The sequence below is a fragment of the Macaca fascicularis genome, chromosome 8, assembly GCF_037993035.2.
Source record: "Macaca fascicularis isolate 582-1 chromosome 8, T2T-MFA8v1.1".
Classification (NCBI taxonomy): Eukaryota; Metazoa; Chordata; class Mammalia; order Primates; family Cercopithecidae; genus Macaca; species Macaca fascicularis.
In genome coordinates this window covers 89,447,359-89,468,556 of record NC_088382.1, presented here as the reverse complement: position 1 = coordinate 89,468,556, position 21,198 = coordinate 89,447,359, and the positions used below count along the sequence as shown (strand labels likewise).

Here is a 21,198-nt window from a genome sequence, read left to right as displayed (position 1 = left end):
CATGAGCAAAGGCACGGGCCTGAGGAAGAGCATGGAGTATATGGGAGCTGTGAGTATTGTTTGGTAATGTGGGAGGGTGAAGTTTGAGGGAGGTGTGGTAGGAGGTAAAGCTGGCTAGGAGGACAGAGATCAGGTTGTGGAAATTCCCGTATGCCATGCTTAAGACTTTCCAGTGGGTAACTGGAAACCTTTGTAAGAGCATGAGATAGCTACATTTGTTTTTTAGCTTTGCTTTTTTTTTTTTTTTTTTTTTGGCAGATCACCATCTGCATGGCCTCAAAGCTGAGGATCAGGTTCTATTCATTTACGTGCAGGGCCTGGTATGCAGGGAGCACTACATACATGTTGAATGCAAACATTAATTAGAAAGAAAAGGAGTGTTTTTTTTAGTAGAGATGCGGTTTCACCATGTTGGCCAGGCTGGTCTCGAACTCCTGACCTCATGATCTGCCTGCCTCAGCCTCCCAAAGTGCTGGCATTACAGGTAGGAGCCACCGGCATGATGGTGGGTACCTGTAATCCCAGCTACTCAGGAGGCTGAGGCAGGAGAATCATTTGAATCTGGGAGGCAGAGGTTGCAGTGAGCCGAGATTGCACCATTGCACTCCAAAAAAAAAAAAAAAAAAAAAAAAAAAATTGAAAGAGAAGGAGTGAAATAAAGGCAGTTATGGGGATGGTATATTGCAAGTAGAAGATAAGACAATGAGCAGAATGAGCACATGTTTGTATGTAGAAGAAAGAGCAAAGGATAGAAGATGAAAGTGAAAGTTTTCTCCCAATGAGTAAACTCCATGGTAGATCCTCAATGAATGCTTGTTGAATGAATCAATGAACCTTAGAGCTAGTTACTAGAGAAATATGGAGCTGAAGTTGTTGCAATGAAATTCTACAGATTCTACAAAGTTTGCTGCATGCCAGGCACAGAGCCAGTTGCATTAAATAAGTTCTACTTTTGTCCTGGGCTTGTTGTATTGCTCATTCTGTAGTGTCTTATTGTATATGCCATTCAAAGACCTAGACCATTGATTTGCTTAGGTTTAACTTACACTTCATAGGGTTTCAACTATGAAATAAGTAAGGAAACTCTTCTGAAATTTGGGTATCTCTTCCAGAAATTGGCCCCTACCTAAAAATTTATAGGTTTTGTTCTTGGTGTGCTGTCATAAAAATTAAATTTTGGCTCATTCATGGGGTAGAATTTTATCTTAAATTTATAGACAGAGTCAAACCCATTTTGGGGTAGTTTTTACATGTTTTTCTCTTTGTAGAGACATTGAAATTCATGGGTTTTAAAATAAATATATTACATAAGAGTAAGTTTCACTGTGTGGCAAAAACCTTTCTAGATTTCACTGCAGTTGCTGGAGGACATGAAAACTTAAGAATCCAGCACAAAAATTTACAAATACTATGGATTTTGTAAAACTCTTAAGGAATGATCTGTTTTTAGTGAGGGTTCTTATATTTTTAAGTGTATAGAATTCTTTAGTGATAACAGAGTGGGAGAAGCCTGGTGTGGGGCTGGAAAAGAAGTCTGATTTGGATTTAGACTCCAGAGAGTTTCTCTTTATGAAAATAATTTTTGGGTGGCATTTAAAAAAATTCCAAATAGTTATGGCTTTTAAAAAGACGATTAGCATGGCCAGGTGTGGTGGTTCACGCCTGTAATCCCAGCAATTTGGGAGGCCAAGGTGGGTGAATCTCTTGAGCTCAGGAGTTTGAGACCAGCCTGGGCAACATGGAGAAACCCCATTTCTACTAAAAGACACAAAATTAGCTGGGTGGGATGGCAGGCGCCTGTAGTCCCAGCTACTTGGGAGGCTGAGGTGGAAGGATTGCTTGAGCCCAGGAGGCAGAGGTTGATGGAGTGAGACCCTGTCTCAAAAAGAAAAAAAACAAAAAACAAAAAACAAAAAAAACAAGTAGCAATCACAATAATGTCAGAAACTACTCTAATTATGTCAAACAGAAAGAGATTAGAAGAAATTTGGTGCTTTACTAGAACTTTGGAAGTGCTGAAAGTGAAAGTCAGAAGGCAACTACTTTAACTGTGATCCAGAAAATCAGGAAGTTCCTGCTGCCACCCAGGAACCAGGAGATGGTAGGAAAGGCCACCGCCATGGCACAGTTGTCCTAAAGTGACAGGTAGTCAGGGAAACATAACTACCTAAAACGAGCTTGTCCAACTTGTGGCCCATGGGCTGCATGCAGCCCAGGACAGCTTTAAATGCAGCCTAACACAAATTCATAAACTTTCGTAAAACATCATGAGTTTTTTGTGTGATTTTTTTAAAGCTCATCAGCTATCCTTAGTGTTAGTGTATTTTATGTGTGGCTCAAGACAATTCTTCTTTCAGTGTAACTCACGGAAGTCAAAAGATTGAACATCGCTGACTTAAAAGACCATGTTTGCTGAAATCTGCACATTCACTGCCAATTACGAGAAAGGCCTCTGGTCCCCTTCCATCTTCCAAATCAGATGCAGGTACATGGCATTGCAAGAATCTATAGAGTATCAGAAACGCCAGTAGCAAAGAAGACAAGGAAATGTAGTTCACAGACTTCTAGTCTCTGGGAAGGCTATGGAGGAAATGGGAATGATGCTGAATGACATTAGATAATATCTGGCATATTCATCAATAATAATTAAAATAGTTATAATCTTACAGATTTTTTATATCAACACAGTATACCTTGATTAATTTTTCAGAAATTGAAAAGTAACTTTTATGAGTTCTTGTATGTCTAAAACTGTCTTTATTTTGAACTCACATATGATTGATTATTTGGATGGATACAGAATCTTAGGTTCAAAATTATTTTCTCAAGACTTTAAAGATACTACCCCATTATCTTTTAGCATTCAGAGTTGCCAAAAAAAGTTCAGAGGCAATTTGATTTTTGTTACTTCATAAGTAAGTTATTTTTACCTCTGTTGAAATTTAAAGGATTTGAAGTTTCAAACGTGAGCATTTGTATGGGGATAGTCTTTTTTTGTTCACTCTGTTTGGCACTTGGTGGGTTCTTTCTGACTCACGTTGCATTAGTACTAGAACATTTTCTTCTGTTATTTCTTTATTTTGTACATGAACTTGTACACGAACTTCCCCTCTCCAATCTAAGTGATCTAGAAGAGCTTTTAGATGAATGTTGGAACCCTCCACCCATCCTTCCTTCTTTTTTAACTTTTCTTTTAATGGGAGTGATATGCTTTGTTCTTCATTTAAGGGTATTAGCTATTCTTATTTCAAAGCCCTCTGTTTTCTTCATTAAGCCAATCTCAGATTTTCTGTTCATTTGTTTTTGTTTCTGTTTGTTTTATTTTAGTGTCTCTATTTTATGGCATTTGTTTTTCTCAAATATTGTGATTCTCTGTGGCATGCTCTTCTTTATTTCTGAGCTTTTGTTTGCCGGCAGTTGAATGCCATTTCTATTTAGCATAAACTTCATGTGGTGAATATAGAGACGGGGAGGGTGTGCTGTATAGAGAGAGGGTTTGTTTGTGGATATGTGTACTCTTACGCTTCTTTGGTGTGAGTAGCTATGTGAGGCACTACTCTGCATCTGTGTCCTTAGGGCTTATACTCTTAGGATTGCTTTAGTGTGAGTCCAAAGAGTGATCACTGACTGATGCTCAGCAAAACCTGGAAAGGAGAAAGGAGTCAGTTGGACTGGATGCTCAGGAAACATGTTCTTAATTAAATACGCATTCTGATATCTGATTGCTTTAGCATCTGTTGCCTCTCGACTCTGGGCTTAGGGCTCCCCCAGATTGCATATACCTCTGCAATACATGGCTTCTACCAGCTGGGTTTCTCTATAGATCTGAGTCCATCTGTCTTTCGGAGGTTGCTCAAAATTTCTGGCCTGGTTATAGAACCTTTGTTTTCCATTACTGCAGTGGAATTATTTTATCTTTAAATATCTTTGACGCCAATTCACAGGTTTTGAGCAGAGGCAGTGATACATGAATATATCCAGCCCTACATCTTGATCCAACTGGTGACTTCTCAATTATGATTTTTAAAAATTTTGTTCCTTCACTTAATCTTAGCCAAAAGGCCGTGAAGTGATAAAATTTTGTTCCTTAAATCATTTATAGTATCACTGAAATGAAAGGAACTCACCATTGACTTTAAACATTTTAATTGAAAAATTAGATTTCAAAACGTGTATATTCAAAATTATCATCCTTGTTTTACAGCACCAAAATTACAAAGTTGTTATTCTGTCTGCTCTGAAGTGTTACAACATGCAGACCTGCCCAGTGACTGAAAAATCAGCTTGTTAATCTGTTGAGATTACTTTTAAATCTGAGTTTTTGATTCTTTTGTTTTTTACTACCCAGACACTTAAAAAAAGTTGTCACTGGCTATGGTTGTGGGCTACAACTATGAAAAGAGAAGATGAATATCAAAACCATTTAAAAAGTGTGTGTTCTCTTTATTTTATCCATTCATTTTCATTCATTCATTTGCTCCATAAGTATTTATAAGACTTCTGCTATAAACTAGGCACTCTGTTAAATGTTAGGAATAGCAAATCACAGTATTTTCTAGAAACCAAAGGAAATGAGGCTGCTACATAGGTTATGAGGCTCTGGTAAGAGATGAAAGCAGTGAGATCACAAGTTTGTAAATTATGCTACAGAATTTAAATTATCTTAAGGGCAATGAGAATCTCCCAAAATATTTTAAGTGGAGAAGTGACACAATCAGATTTCAATTTTAGACACCTCTCTCCCTCCTTGGTTAGAGTGCGTGGAACAGATTGGAGGTGGGTAATTTTTTTTTTTTTCCAAAAGACTGCCTTGTTTCTAGCACTTTGTTCTTGCTCTTCTCATACATTTGGTATTAACATCATTTTACAAAAATGAAAACGTAGCCAAAAAATATAATCTAGTTTAATTAAGAAGGTTGCATTTGATTCTGTAATATATATTCTGTAACAGTAGACATTGCTCACGTTTAATAGATTTTTTCCCATCTCTTTTGTGGTAATATATAACTATGCTTAGTTTATAGCCTTATACTAGAAATTATGTCCTTTCTTCTGTAACCATTAATTTCATATTGAATGTGTGAACATTAATAGTTTCCAAGATAGGTATTACTCAAGATGTGAAACTTTGGGAGAATCCTTGAGTCATTCTGTTACTCCCACTATTTCCTTAGAGTATATAATTTACCATTAATTGTTCATCTTCCAGTAGATAATGAAAGAGCTATAGAAGCAAAATATTGCTTCCGAGTAAGTGCTTGTTAGTGAGTAAACAAATGAATTACATATAGAAAGTTGTTGACAACAGTTTGAAGTTGTAACTGATTCTTATGCTTTGTTGGGTGATGTATTCCTTCATCAGAGTAAAGGTATGTGGCTAATATGTTTGCTCTCTATGGCTACAAAAATTGTGAGAATAAATATGTTTATTTATACCCTACTATGTTCCAAAAATGGTCATACACACACACACACACACACACACACATATATATAGGTTCTCATTGCAGGCAAATATGTGTTTGAAAATTAAATCTCTAATAAAACTTCTAAGAGAATGTAAGTTGTCTAGCTATAACTATAAAAATCATTTTGAATAGCTATTTGGAATGAGTTTAATATAAAGTTCATGAAAGAAAAGTTTGCATCTCAACACTATTCTTATCAAGCTACCAATGTCATTTTTCACAGAATTAGAAAAAAACTTTTCTAAAATTCATGTGGAACCAAAAAACAGCCTGAATAGCCAAAGAAATCCTAATCAGAAAGAACAAAGCTGGAGGAATCACACTATTCAACTTCAAACTATACTATAAGGTTATGGTAACCAAAGCAGCATGGTACTGATACAAAAACAAACATGTAGACCAATGCAACAGAAGAGACAACAAAGAAATAAACTGCACACATACAGCCATCTGATCTTTGACAAAGTCAAGAAAAATAAGCAATGGGGAGAGGTCTCCCTATTAATTTAATGGTGTTGGGATAGCTGGATAGCCAGATGCAGAAGAAGGAAGCTGAATCCCTACCTTTAATCATATATAAAAATTAATTCAAGATGAATGGATTAAAGACTTAAATGTAAGACCTTAAACTATAAGACTCCTAAAAGAAACCCAAGAAACACCATCGTAGACATCAGTCTTGGGAAAGAATTAATGACTAATCTTCAAAAGCAATTGCAACAAAAACAAAATGTGGCAAGTGGGACCTAATTAAACTAAAGAGTTTCTTCACAGCAAAATAAACTATCAATAGATTAAACAGACAACCTACAGAATGGGAGAAAATATTCACAAACTATGGATCTGACAAAGGCCTGATATCCAGAATCTACAAGGAACTTAAACAACCAAACAAGCAAAAAACAAATAACCCCATGAAAAAATGAGCAAAAGACATGAACAGATAGTTCTCAAAAGAAGATATACAAATGGCTAACAAACATGTGAAAAAAATGCTCAACATCACTAATCATCAGTGAAATGCAAATCAAAACCACAGTGAGAGGCCATCTCCTGCCAGTTAGAATGGCTATTTTAAAAAAGACAAAAAATAACAGATGCTGGTGAGGCTGCAGAGAAAAGGGAATACTTATGTACTGTTGGACTTATGTACTGTTGGTGGGAATGTAAATAAGTTCGTCCACTGTGGAAAGCAGTTTGGAAATTTCTCAGAGAACTTAATACAGAGCTACTATTTGACTCAGAAATCCCATTACTGGGTATACATCTGAAGGAAAATAAATTCTTTTACCAAAAATGCTAAGTGTGGTGGCTCATGCTTGTAATCCCAGCACTTTGAGAGGCTGAGGTGGGAGGATCACTTGAGCCCAGGGGTTAAATGGGCAACATAGTGAGACTCCATCTCTACAACATTAAAAAAAAAAAATCAGCTGGGCATGTTGGTGCACCTCTGTAGTCCCAGCTACTCAGGAGGCTCAGGTGGGAGAATGGCTTGAGCCCAGGAGTTTGAGGTTGCAATGAACTGTGATTGTGTCACTGCATTCAGCCTGGGCGGCAGAGTAAGACTGTCTCAAAACAAAAGCAAAAAAACAAAACCAATCACCCTGTATTAGTTCATTCTCACACTGCTGTAAAGGACTGCCTGAGAGTGGGTAATTTATAAAGAAAAAGACGTTTGATAGACTCACAGTTCCCCGTGGCTGGGGAGGCCTTACAATCATGGCAGAAGGTGAAGGAGGAGCAAAGTCACATCTTACATGGTATCAGGCAAGAAAGCTTGTGCAGGAGAACTCCCATTTATAAAACCATCAGATCTCATGAGACTTATTCATTACCATGAATTATTCATTACCATGAAACTGCCCCCATGATTTAGTTATCTCCACCTGGGTCCACCCTTGACTTGTGGGGATTATTACAATGCAAGGTGAGATTTGGGTGGAGATACAGCCAAATCATATCACCTTCCGCAAACCCAAAAAGACACATGCACTCACATGTTCATCACAGTACTATTCACAATAGCAAAAAACATGAAATCAACCTAGGTGCCAATCAGTGGTGGACTGGATAAAGAAAATGTGGTACTCATAAAACATGAAATACTACACAATCATAAAAAATAATGAAATCATGTATTTTGCAGCAACATGAATGTAGCTGGAGGCCATAATCTTAAATAAATTAATGCAGACATAGAAAACCAAATGCCACATGTTCTTACTTGTAAGTGGGAGCTAAACCTTGGGTGCCCGTGGACATAAAGATGGCAGCAGTAGACACCAAGTACTAGTCAGATAGGGGTGGGAGTTGGGGGAAGGGCTGAAATACTAAATATTGGGTAGTATGCTTAGGACTTGTGTGATGAGATCATTTGCACCTCAAACGTCAGCATCACGTGGTATACCCATGTAACAAACCTGCACATGTATCCCTGAATCTGAAATAAAGTTGAAATTATATTTAAAGAGCTTGTATCTCAGTTCCTTTTAGATAAAAACAAAAATAATGAATACTTTATAAGTATAATAGTATGTATGACTCACTAGGTGTCAGACATTGCTTTTAGTGCTTCAAGTTGCTAATACATTTAATTCTCACTAAACTTTATGAGGTTGGTACTATTATTATCCTCCTCCTTGTATCTGAGGAAACAGAGGCCAAAGGGATTAATCTATTTGTTTACTGTCACATGACTGCTAAGTAACAAAGGTGGACTTTGAATCCAGCATTTTGTTCAAAAGTCCAAATTATTGTCTAGCACGTCATGCTGCTTCCAAATAGCTAGGAGCTATTTCAATAACCCATACAAGAGATGATGGTAGATTAGACAGAAGTGATAGGGTCTATATCTATACATATAGCTCCATCTAGATAGGCAGATTTTGAGAATAGAGGCAACAGAATTTTCTTATGTTTGTCTCTGGGGCATGTAGAGAATAAGGGGAATCAAAGATATTATAAGAATTTTGGCTGAGCAATTAGAAGAATGAAAATGCAAGAGATTGGGAGGGAATGTTGGGAGCATTGTTTTGGATGTGTTTTGAGATGCCACTTATGTATACAAATGATGATGTTTAGGTAGTCAGTTCGTCACATGAGACTGGAGTTCACGTGACAAATCTGGAAAAATGAGTTTAGGAACTAGCAGCATATGTATGATGTCTGAACTGTAAGATGGGTGTAGATCATCCAATGAAGTAAGAGTAAGCATGGATATAGAAAAGAAGGAGACCAAAGACTGATCCCTGGGGCATGCCAACATTTAGAGTTTGGGTAGAACAAGAGGCAGCGAAGAAGAGACAGAAGCAGCAATACTGAGATGAGAGGAAAGCCAGGAAGGTGTGGGGTAGGAAAAGCCAAGTGAAGAAAGATATCAAAGAGGAGGCTCATCAGTTATGTCAAATAATAGGTAGAGTAAGATGAGGGCTGAGAACTTACCATTGGATCTAGTGCCATGGAGATCATTGGTAACCTGACAAGAATAGTGTAGCTGCAGTGGAATGAAGGCAAAAGCCTTATTGGAGAGGGTTTATGAGAGAAGGAGAGGGAATAAATGAAAGAGAGAATGGAGACAATGCTTTCGGAGTTTTGCTATAAAGTGAACTGGAGAAGTATGTCAACAGCTGCTGGGAAAAATGGAATCCAAAATTTTTTTAAGGTGCAAAAAATAATAGCATGTTTTATGCTGAATTTGTAGAAAGAAAAATGATGAAATGGGAGGGAGAGAAGAGAGTTTCTGGAGCAATACACCTGAGATGGTGAGAGGAGATGGGATCTAATGTAAAAGAGGAAGTACTGGCTTTAGAGAGCTCATCTGCAGTAGTAGTTGGAAGGCAGAGCATAAGGGTGGTGGTAGGTGGGTTGATGTGTTGGAGGGAGTCTGTGGAAACTATCTTCTAATTGCTTCATTTTCCCAGTGAAGTAGGAAGAAAAGTCATTAGCTGAGGATAGGAGAGGAGGTGTTGGATGTTTGAGGAGGTTTAAGAGAGTATAAGACTAGGGACATATAGTATGATTGCCAGGAAAAATTAAGGGCTCACTTGAGGTTCATGTTCATGAATTTAAAGAGATACCAGTCAGCATAGCTATTTTATTTCTACAATTATGTTCATCTGCATGGGTACAGGCATGGATTAGGTGGAGAGTTAATTTAGTTAGCATTATGGGTTTGACTTTCTGAAAACAACACATTAAGAAAGGGAGTTATTGGGTTATATGAGAGAGATTACAATAATGGAATGATTAGAATTTAATCTGTGTAAGGAGGGAAGACTAAGGATGATAAAGGACATGGAAAGCTTCTATAAATTGATGGGAGTCCCAGTGAGGTTGAAGGATAGGAGTCAAGCTACTCAAGAAATTTGGCTGGAGAGGCAGGAGATGTTGGTCAGAAACTGGCATGCATGGAATGGAGATAATGGAAGCATTGTGATACTTACTAGTGAACACCAACAAAGAAGCGAAGTGGTTGAATAGATTGGAGACATGAACTTCAAGAGTGGGTGTCTTAGAAAGGACTTAGAATGATCTAAAAGTCACATATGAGAGCGAGGAAGATACTCAGCATACCTCCTTGAGAAGACTGCAGATGGGGCAGTGTCTTCAGGGGAGAGAGAGGAAACACTCTGTTTGCCCCTCAGATTCTCTCTCTGCTTTTCTTCATCCTGCTCAGCCTCAGAGGCTGACTTCTATACACAGGACAACTGGGCTCCCTTGCCCTCTAATTTCTGGTTGGATTTGGCCAGTGTGAAACCTTGGCTAGAGATTGAAGGGTGAGGGAAGAAAGATATTTAGATATTTATTCCCAAATCCTTCATTGCTAGACTGCATTTGTTGGAGGCTGAGTTCCTCTCCTAAAGGTCATAATTTCTGGTCAGGCAGTGCTTCATCATCCTCTGTTGGTTTCTCTTAATCTGCCAACACCCTGGTATAGTTTGGATGTTTGTTCCCTCCAAATCTCATGTTAAAATGTGATCCCCAGTGTTTGAGGTGGGGCCTGGTGGGAGGTGTTTGGGTCAGCAGGATGGATGCCTCATGAATGGCTTGGTGCCCTCCTCATGGTAATGAGAGAGTTCTTGCTCTATTAGTTCACGTGTAAACTGGTTGTTTAAAAGGGCCTGGGGGCTCTCTCTTGCTCTTTCTCTCACCATGTAACATGCCTGGTCCCCCTTTGCCTTCTGCCATGAATGTAAGCTTCCTGAGGCCCCATCAGAAACTGAGCAGATGCTGACACTAGGCTTGTACAGCCTGGAGAATTGTGAGCCTAATATACTTCTTTTCTTTAGAAGTTACTCAGTCTTGAGTATTCCTTTATAGCAACACAAAATGTACTAAAACACACCCTTTAATATAATTGTCATTCAATTTTCTTTATTCACTCTTTTTTTACTGTGCCTTCTGTTTCCTGCTAGGATCTAAACCAATACGGTGATCAGTAAAAACTTAATGACTCTTGGGTCCCCAGGTTTGGTGGACGGCGAACAGGCCGAGAAATCTGCTTCCAAGGAGATTCAGATTCCAAGCAGGCATATTTCTCAATGTCCTTGTAATGTGACCAAGGAGAATAAAGAAATAGGAAGATTGCTTAGAGAACAGAGCCACGAGTCAAGAAGAATGTTGGACTGAGGAGCTCCTCTCTGGGAACATAATGGAGACAGAGTCAAGGAATGTGTCCCGTCTCAAGGGTAGAGGGGCCTCACAATGTCTGGCCAGTGGAATGCCAGAATTTATATGATCAGTAAATGTGGTGCTGCTCTCATTCTTATCCTTTAGAATGAGCGTGTTTATTGTGATTATCTTGTCCCATTTTGCCATTACGTATTGAATATTCAGGGAATGAAATATTGTCTTTTTGATTTATTTGTTTCTCAGGTTCAAAGAACCCATGTCTAAATGTGTGTGTGTGTGTGTGTGTGTGAGAGAGAGAGAGAGAGAGAGAGACAGAGAGAAAGAGAGAGAGAGAGAAAGAGAGAGAGAGAGAACTGTGTACCACCCAAGACATTGAACTTGATGCCATGACCAAATGATACTTGGAGGTTTTATATCTTGGGGACAATGTGAGTGTACATTACATGGAGGAAGGAGAGTGAATTATTTAGTGACTAGCAGTGTGACAGTCATTTTTATGACTCATCAAATAAATATTTCTGACTTTCCTCCTGAACTTACAATGAGACTGCACTTTTCAACCCATTTAGAGTTAAATGGGATCATAGCACTTGCTTTGGCCAATGAGATGTGATGTGTGCTACTTCTGGGCAGAAACTTTAAGAGAGCTAGCACATGATTTGACAAGCGTGCACATTCTCTCTTCTACAGTGACCGGCAACGTTCCAGATAAAGGCAGCTCCATCGCCTTTGGCTCCAGAGTGAGGCACAGCATAGAGAAGAATCCACAGTGAGCAGGTTGGACATGTAACAGGAGTAGGAAATAAACCTTTGTGGTTTTAATTTCCTGAGATTTGGGGGTTTTATGACAGCCTGACTTAGCCTTTCCTGTTATACTGTAGTGAAGATAATTTCACACAGAGTACAGTGTGTGCGTGAAAGCCTGAAGTGTCATGTCATTGGCATGTCAGAGAGAATAGTTTGGGGTTCAACGAGAGTAGTGTTTGTTTTGTTTTGTTTTGAGATAGGGTCTTTCTGTGTTGCCCAGTCTGAAGTGTGGTGGTGCAATCATGTCTCACTGCAGCCTCGACAACCTGGACCCAAGTGATCGTCCTACCTCAGCCTCTTGAGTAGGTGGGACTACAGGTGCATGCCACCATGACCAGCTAATTTTTTGTTTTTTTTAATAGACATGGGGTTTCACCATGTTGGCCAGGTTGGTCTCGAACTCCTGAGCTCAGGTAATCCACCTGCCTCGGCTTCTCACAATGCTGGGATTACAGGTGTGAGCCACCACATCCAACCAGTTAATTTTTCAATTTTTCATAGAGACGAGTTTTCGCTGTGTTGCTCAGGCTAGTCTTGAACCCCTGGGCTCAAGTGATTCTCCCGCCTTGGCCTCCCATGGTGCTGGGATTATAAGTGTTAGCCACGGTGCCTGGCCAAGAGTAGTGTTCTTGAGGAAAGAGAGATGGTTTATGAGCACTTTAGTGACATATAGAGGAGTGCAGACTGCATTCTGCAGATAGAGGGGAGGGGCAGTAGAGTCCTGGAGAGACTTGATCACTATGTGTCGGGGCTGTGGATTGAAGCAAAGGAGACTTGTTAGAAGGCTGCTACAAGTGTCTACCAGGACCCAAATTAGACGGTGGTTCTGGAAGTAGAAAAGAAGCAAGGACTGCGGGACAGTGTGGAGGTCATATTGACACTATTTGATACTCAACTGGAGGTGGGTGATGGGGGACAGTGAGGAATCCAAGACGACTCACGTAATTTGGGGGAGCTTGGGGGCCTTATCTTTGCTCTGGGCTCTGTGCTTGCCTCAGCAGTTTCAGCAAACGGCCTGATTAGACGTCAAGGATGTCCTGTCCAGGGGCTAGGAACAGAGAGATGATCGGTTATTTGGCTGCTAAAGCCACAGAAGTCATGTCTCCCTCTTTTCAACCTCTCCCTCGGGGGAGGAGGGTAGATGGGTCACAATATGCCTGTTAGCACTTTTCCCCCCATTGTTTTCTCCTCTCAAGTGTTGTGAAGGCTAATGAAGAGCACAAAGGCCAGACTTTTGCTAGGAAAGAGAATGACCTTTGTCAACATTCAGTTGTTCCATACATTTTTGGGTGTAGAAGAGATAGGAGAGGAGGGTGAATCATCAGACCAATGGAACTTTGTGAATTTTCACAGAACACTTCAAAGACATTTATGCAATTTAAACACAGTGCTGAAGAAGCCAAGACGCTGTAAAAAAAAAAAAAAAAAGAAAAAAAATCTGTAAATGGAACCAGGCTAACAAACTGGGTAATTCACAGAATGGCAAATCCTCGCAAAAAGCACTGTTAAAAGGTGGGGAGCATCTTCATATTTTTGAGACTTACTGAAATCATGTTGTGTGAGAGATGCCAAGACATTGGTACTCTGATTCCACCTCAGCTCTATTCCAGCCCCTGGGTGCACGATTGCTTCCATTGTTTTATTATCCTGCAAAACACAGCTGTTCTTCTTGCTTTTTTTTTTTTTTTTGGATTCCTTTGCATCCTCCCACTCCCAAACATTTTTGAATAAGAGTGAATGAGTTTCTTTTCATGCCCTGCCTCCAATGGAACATGTCCTAATTGAAACGATGCCCTCAGTGTGGCAGCCACAGAGAATCCACACACCTGGATCAGTTGCATTGTTGACAGCAGGGCTTCTCAAGTGAGGGCTGCAGACAACAGTATTAGCATCTTCTGGGAATGTGTTAGAAACACACATATTCAGGCTTCCAGAGACCTCAGGAATCCAAAGCCCTGGAGGCAGGACTGAGCAATCTGTTTTTTAACAAACCCTTCATGTAACTCATAAGCACACTGACATTTGAGGCCCCCTGATCTAGGGAAGCTTCCTAGATACAATTCTCCCTCCCTGGTCTGGAGGGTTTGGAGGTGTTCTTTTTTTACCCCCACTGTGAATTACACTCTTTTATTAATTTTTTTTTTTTTTGCTTTTTTATTTCCATAGGTTTTTGGGGAACAGGTGGTATTTGGTTACATAAGTACTTTAGTGGTTACTTGTGAGAGTTTGGTATACCCATCACCCAAGCAGTATACGCTGCACCCAACTTGGAGATGTTCTTCTGAGGAACCTCAAATAAGGGGAGAAGTCATGAGATGTAGGCACTGTGGTCTGGAGCCAACCACTCACCTTTCCTTCCTCTGCTTTTTCACTTTCTTTGTTTTTTTTTTTTTTTTTTTTTTTTGAGACAGGGTCTCATTCTGTCACCCAGGCTGGTGCGCACTCAGTGGTGCGAGCTCAGCTCACTGCAGCCTTGATCTCCCCAGGCTCAGGTCATTCTCCTATCTCAGCCTTTCAAGTAGCTGAGACTATGGGTGCTCCCCACCATGCCTTGCTACTTTTTGTAGAAATGATGTTTCACCTTATTTCCCAGGCTGGTCTCAAACTCCTCCCTTCAAGTGATCTGCCTGCCTTGGCCTCCAAAAGCGTTGGGATTACAGGCATGAGTCACCGTGCCCAGCCTGCTTCTTCATCTTTGAGATTAGGCAGTTGGACTGGTCAGCAGTTTCAGTTCTCATACAAGGTACTGTGAGAAGTTTGTCAACTATTTCTAATATTTCAGAAACTTCTTAGAAATGATCTATTTCCCCCCAATATGCTGCAGAGGCTGACCAACATATTGTGTTTGCTGTTTTGGGGCCCAAATAAGCTACTGGACTGTGAGCTTCTTGTGGTCATTCAAGTTCATGTTTCCAGGGCTTATGACAGGGTCTGACCCAATGAGTAATGTTTTCCAAACTAAGCTATATAAAACCAGTATGAAGAGACAGCTCATGTCATGCTAATTGGAAGCTCATGTGTATCACATCAAGCATGGGCATCGTCTGTAGCAGTGTTAGATTCCCACAAATATTAAAGGATATTCAAAATAGACACCAGGTGGCCGCAACCCTAAACTTGGCTTGTTAGAGCTCCTATGGACCACAGCCCACAGTACTTATTCACAAGTCTGTGTGGTTTCAATTATTTATGATTTTCTGCTAAAACTGGATGTGGTTCCTTTGGTCCTGTAAGATCCATCTGGGTCACTGATAGGACCCTGCTGTGCCCATGTGTGCCGTGTGTTTATTGGCAGTACAAAATTCAGCAGTACGGCAGGGATCACATCTTAACAGACGGCCTAGGCTGGGGGAGGAGTTCTGTGGGCCACAGGGGAGAACTTGAGATAATGCCAGGAACCTTCAATGTTTCAAAAAGGGCTCTCTCCCTCAGAATTATCAGTCTGAATCTTGCGGTACCTTGTTCAGTCCTGTATATTTTTAAGGGGAACAGATTGAAGACCTCTCCCACTGTGTTGGTCCATCAGAGGGCACGAGAAAAGAGATGCGGCCTGCTGCTCCCAAAGGGGAATGACTCAGCAGGGCACTGGTTTCCTTCAAACTCTCCTTATTATCTCTTTGCCTGTGAGACTGTCTAATTCAGTGGCCACCCTTTTAAAATCTGAACGCCAGGGTCAGACACACCAAGGGGCAAGAGAACAGACCAAACCTTTATTAGTTCACAGAACTCCAATTCTTTATTAATCACAGCTTGCTCACAATGACATACAGGAAAATAGCACTAATGAAGAGTAAATATGCAGGCAGCAACCTTCAGGAGTTGGGAGTTGGGGAGAAACGACTTCAAAACTGCGATAGGTACTTATGTTGGGTATCTGGTGATTCTTAGTTGGCACAAATGCCCTGCCTAGCCCCCTTAACTGCGTCAGCTTCACAGATGGAGTGTTTTGTTGTTGGTGTTGTTAGTAGGCAGGATTGCCTTACACTGGGGAAGAAAGACCAGCTTGAGTGAAAGTCCGCAGTGTTTTTGATTTTGTTTGTATGTGTGTTTTAATGCAACAACCAGCTCACAGTTTCCAAGTGGAAAAATATTCAGTAGCATCATGTACTTGTACTATAGGTAAGAGCTTAAAATGAACATCATCAATCATGGCATCCACAAATAAGCCACCTGACACATTAATTAATTCATTCCATCAAAAGAACTTAAACTAGAGAATTAAGCCCACTTTATGAAGAGCGATTTCACGGCTACTTGAACCATTCGAATTTGGATTTGTGTTCAGCACTTTCAAAGGTTCAACTTTTTGCTTCTACCCAGATTGGTCTCAGATCTGTCTTCTCATCCATCCCTTTCTAAAGTCAAAGCACATTTGTAGCACATAATCCAGGAGAAGCAGAAGTAAATGCTCTAACTGGTGGTGTTTCTTAGCCTGGTTTTGTAGTTTTTAGGCAGTAAGTAGATTATGAGCGAACAAATGTGAAGGTTCATGTGGAGTCATAATACCTGTGATCTAGGTATGGTCTTAGTCAAGCTCAGAGATAACAAAGCCTTCTAGGTCATTAGGCAATGGTGGGTTTCTAGCACCATAGACTGTCTACTGACCTCATTTTTCTTTTGGAATGGAGTTAGACATGGGGAGCTTCAAAAAGAACAGACCTAGCAAATTCATTTGAGTGGAAAGACACAACATCAAAAGCCTGTTACAGGACATGTAAGATTATGAAATAACTTGCATAATGCAATACTTGTATTTTTTAACAAAAATGTAAGTATTTACAAAATAAGATCCAAGGTATTTTTTAAACATCAAGCAAAACATTCTGCAAAGAGACCGCATTGATTTTTTTAAATTTTTGATTCTGTTTTTTTTTTTTTTTTATAATGAGTTCTTTTTAAACCATGTCATACATTCCCCATCCTGATATCGCATGATCCATTATAATATAGGCAGGGGGATTTACTATTGTGGGGCGTGCCAGACCCTCCCTTGCTTCAGCCAGACAGTTCAACCTGGAGTTCCTTGTTCCTGCGCACCTCCGCAGCATGCCTCTCCTAAAAAACACAAAAGGAAGAAGAAATGTCATAGGCCCTTGTTGTCTGGTCCTTTGCGTACCATGTGCTTGACTAGAAGTAACCCAGTTTGTTGTCTACTTTTAGGAGCTTTTCTCATTTCAGAAGAGAGGAAAATATAGGCCCCATAAAATGTCATGTTAGAAAAGATCTTATAAGACTTACCGTGTTTTAAAAAATATATTTAACACTGTTTTTGTTTAAAACTATGACCAAAAGTTCATGTTATTAAGATAATTTTGAAGATTAGGATCACAGTGTAAATCCAGAGAAAGGCAATAAAACATCACATTATTGTTTCTCTATCATTTCTAATGATGTCATTCCTTTTGACTAATATTTTAAGGACTTTATAATCCTGACGGACACTCTGGGAGGGCTAGATTCAGGATGAAGACTTTCTATACTGCTTCTTAAACTCTTGGCCTGTTTGTCAAGGTCCTTCATAACTACAGTCCAAGTGACTTTTCCAGTCATAACCCCCATCTTTTCCTACATACACTTGATGTTTCAGTGTAGTGGAATTGTCTTGTCATGCAATTTTCAATGCTAGTCTTTCATCTCCACTGGTCAGGATTTGTAAACTTACTCTTTAAACCCTATGACCACTGTCCTTTTCTCCACAAAGATTTTTGTGAGACTGCAAAGACTAATCTGCAAACTTATCTCACTTTCCATTTGAACACCTGCATAAGTCTTTCCTTTTATTCTAGCTTCTATTATGACCCTCTCTGTTCTTGTCTCCTCTGTTATGTTTGACTGTAAGCTCATTGAGGGCCTGGACTATGTTTTCTCATTTTTCTTCCATTTGCAGGGCCTAGCAGAGAGCTTTGCAGATAGCATGTGACTGGTGGATGTTTATTTACGTAAGGAACCAAGGTACTAGCCTTGAGTTGGGAACTGAACTTCCTGAGGAGGGAACTGATGGAGAAAATGTGGCCCCAGTATATTTTAGTATATGGCTATACCTCAGATGACTAAAATCACAGTGTCTTGCATATATCATAGGTGCTAAATAAATGTTCATCGAATTGAAATTTTAAGATGCTAATTATTATTGGTATTATTTATATTTCTGTTTAGAATGTTGTTTATATTGCTTCTCTCCTTCCCTCTGAAGCTCCAGAAATTACTTGAGACTCCATAGATTCTTTTAGTTCAGGGGAAATAAACTTGACCAGCTATAAAGTAAATCTTATCATTAAACTCTATTAATCGCAAGGGGTCTATATTTATAGGCTTCTTTATATTATAATAATGAATATTTATTAGACACTTAATATGTACCCGACCTGCATCAGTACAGGTTTTATCCGTATTAGGTCCCTTAATCCTCACAATAATCCTATAGTGGACATTCTATTGTTGTCCCCATTTTGCAGATGAAGAAACTGAAACACAGGAATGGTAAAGTAACTTGCCCATGTTCATGATACTAACAAGTGGGATTTAAACCCAGGGAACCTGGCTCTACAGCTCACCCTCTTAATCGCTGCTATACAATTTCGATGTTGAGTGAGGAGAACATTTTATAGTTGCATGGAAAAATGTGTCTTTTCAAGTGTAGATTCTGGGAGAAAAAAAGGCATAACCACCCTACATTTCCTTCAAAGATACAGAGTTGGAGTAAGCAGGAAGTCGACTCTAGAGAAAGAGATTAAAAACAATTTTATTTAATTGGTTTAAATGAGCTTTTGCGTATGTTCAAAAACCATGAAGAGAAGGAAAAAGGCATGTATAGAGAAATCAAATCCTGTTTGGAAATGTCACAGGGGAAATTAGCATGGATGCCGCTGATTCTTCTTTTTGTTCTGCTATTATGAGGAAAAAGATGAAGCAAATTCTTTTCTCATGCAGAAAGAAACTAATTAGTGAGAGCTGAGCTCTGGCAAAAATTGAGAAAAAGCCCAGACCATCACTATGCTAGGAAAAAGAAGCCTCAAGTCTAAAGATTCATGTAAATTCAAATGATAACATAGCAGGAAACATTATAATTAGTATTATTAGACTACTTTGGAGTACACTTCTTGTTAAACTCAAAATTAGTGTTAACGAAATGGATTTTGCCATAGGAAAGAATAAATATAATTTGTGAGCTTGAAATAATGTGGAAAAAGAGAAAATAAATAATTATGAGTTTCTAATTAAAAATTATTTGTTTTCAGGCATTTTAGTCACTCTATTATTCGAACACTTTACATTCACATTATCAAATATCTACTCATGAAATGTTAATGTGACTTTATTTCAAATGTGGGAGAACCAAAGGCAGTCATGCAGGAAGCATATAATTTCCCACACAGTCTGTTTTTCTTATCAGCTCACTGTTCGCAATTATCAGACCTTGAATCCAGAGGTTCCTAAGGCAGTTGTGATACTCAGAGAAGGTTCATCAAGAAGACTACTCTTTGATAATATTTATTTCATTATTGAGCTCCTGATATTTGCTAGCCACTGTCAGAGGCCCAAGCATATCTAAATTTACAATGTTTTCTGCAATTTACCCCCTTCCTCCCATCCATATAAAGGAAATGTAATGCAGTATGTTAGCATTGTGTGCAACTATGCCTTTTATATGAAAAAAAGTATGAAAGTTGATTTTGGGAAAAATTCTGGTCCTCTAATTCTTTCCTCTAATTTCATAGAAAGGTTTCTCTCCTGGAAGGTAAGAAATATGGAGTCTTTTCTTTCTTTACTTTTTAATGTCCCTTTAATCTCACTAGGTATCAAATAGAAACAAGGACTTGGACTATATGACCTAGGATGCCAATTTCATCTATGGAATTCTGTCATATGAGCCTAATTAAATTCAAGACAAGGTCAATATAATCAAAAATCCTTCTTCTTACTGATGACTATGCACTTGCAATATAAAAGAGGGGTCAGGAGTGAGTTGTGTGAGCTAAGAAAGCACATGTTCATGCATTGAGATGACGGTGATCGGGAGTCATGGGCAGCTAGTAAAAAGGTTTGGAGTCAAAGAGATTTTCGTTCAAATCTAGTCTCTGTGGTCTACTTGTGATCTTGGCCAAATGACTTAACCTTTCTAAAGACCAGATTCCTTACATGTGAAATGGGGATAATCACAGTATTTTCTTCTAGCGTTGTTGTTTGGACGAAATGTGATAGTACCTCCAAAAATGTCTGGCCTATAGCAAACAATTAATAAAGGCTAGTTTTAATCCATTTTCCTATTTCATTATTCATTCATCAGATATGTTCAATAGTAAGTGGTTGCACAAATGCTATTTGTGAATCAGAACCATAGGAAAACAAAAGATGAAAATAATACAATAGTTGTAAATTGATAATAGCTGAAATCTATAACTAAAGAGTTAAATATTATCAACATCATGGAAATGCAAATTAAAACCACAATGAAATACCACCTCACTCCTGCAAGAATGGCCATAATTAAAAAGCCAAAAAAAAAAAAATAGGTGTTGGCATGGCTGTGATGAAAAGGGAACACTTTTACACTGTTGATCAGAATGTAAATTAGTATGACCACTATGGAAAACATAAAGAACTAGAAGTAGAACTATCAGTTGATCCAGCAATCCCACTACTGGGTGTCTACCCAAAGGAAAAGAAGTAATTATATGAAAAAGACACAGGCTCATGCATGCTTATAGCAACACAACTTGAAATTGCAAAGATGTGGAGCCATCCTAAGTGTCCATTGACCAACAAGTGGATGAATAAAATGTGGTATATATACACCATGGAGTACTACTCAGCCATAAAACGGAACTAAATAGTGTCTTTTGCAGCAACTTGGGTGGAGCTGGAGGCCATTATTCTAAGTAAAGTAACTCAGGAATGGAGCACTAAATATCACATGCTCTCACTTATAAGTGAGAGCTAAGCTATGAAGATGCAAAGATGTAAGAGTGATATAACGGACTTTGGAGACCTGTGGGGGAAGGTTGGGAGTGGGGGCGAGGGATAAAAGACTGCATATTGGGCACAGTGTACACTGCTTGGGTGTCGGGTGCACTAAAATCTCAGAAATCACCACTAAGGAACTTTTCCATGTAACCAAACACCACCTGTGTCCCCAAGACTACTGACATTTATAGAAGAGTTACATATTATCAAAATTACTTCTTAGGGAAAGAATCACAGAATCTTATTCCCTGAAAATATTTTTATCATTTTAAATTACATTGTATTATGTTCTACTATTGCCACTAAAATAATGGCTATAATATTTTCA

At 39.1% G+C, this 21,198-nt stretch overlaps 1 protein-coding gene across 1 annotated transcript in view; it reads right to left on the bottom strand.

Annotated features, from left to right (window-relative positions):
- Positions 1–15,615: 15,615 nt before the first annotated feature.
- Positions 15,616–21,198, bottom strand: part of STMN2 (stathmin 2) — a 55,819-nt gene continuing 50,236 nt past the window's right edge. The window contains exon 5 of the mRNA XM_045398420.2: positions 15,616–16,961. Coding sequence (XP_045254355.1) covers positions 16,902–16,961 — 60 coding nt within the window. The 3' untranslated portion in view covers positions 15,616–16,901. The remainder of the gene's footprint in view (positions 16,962–21,198) is intronic.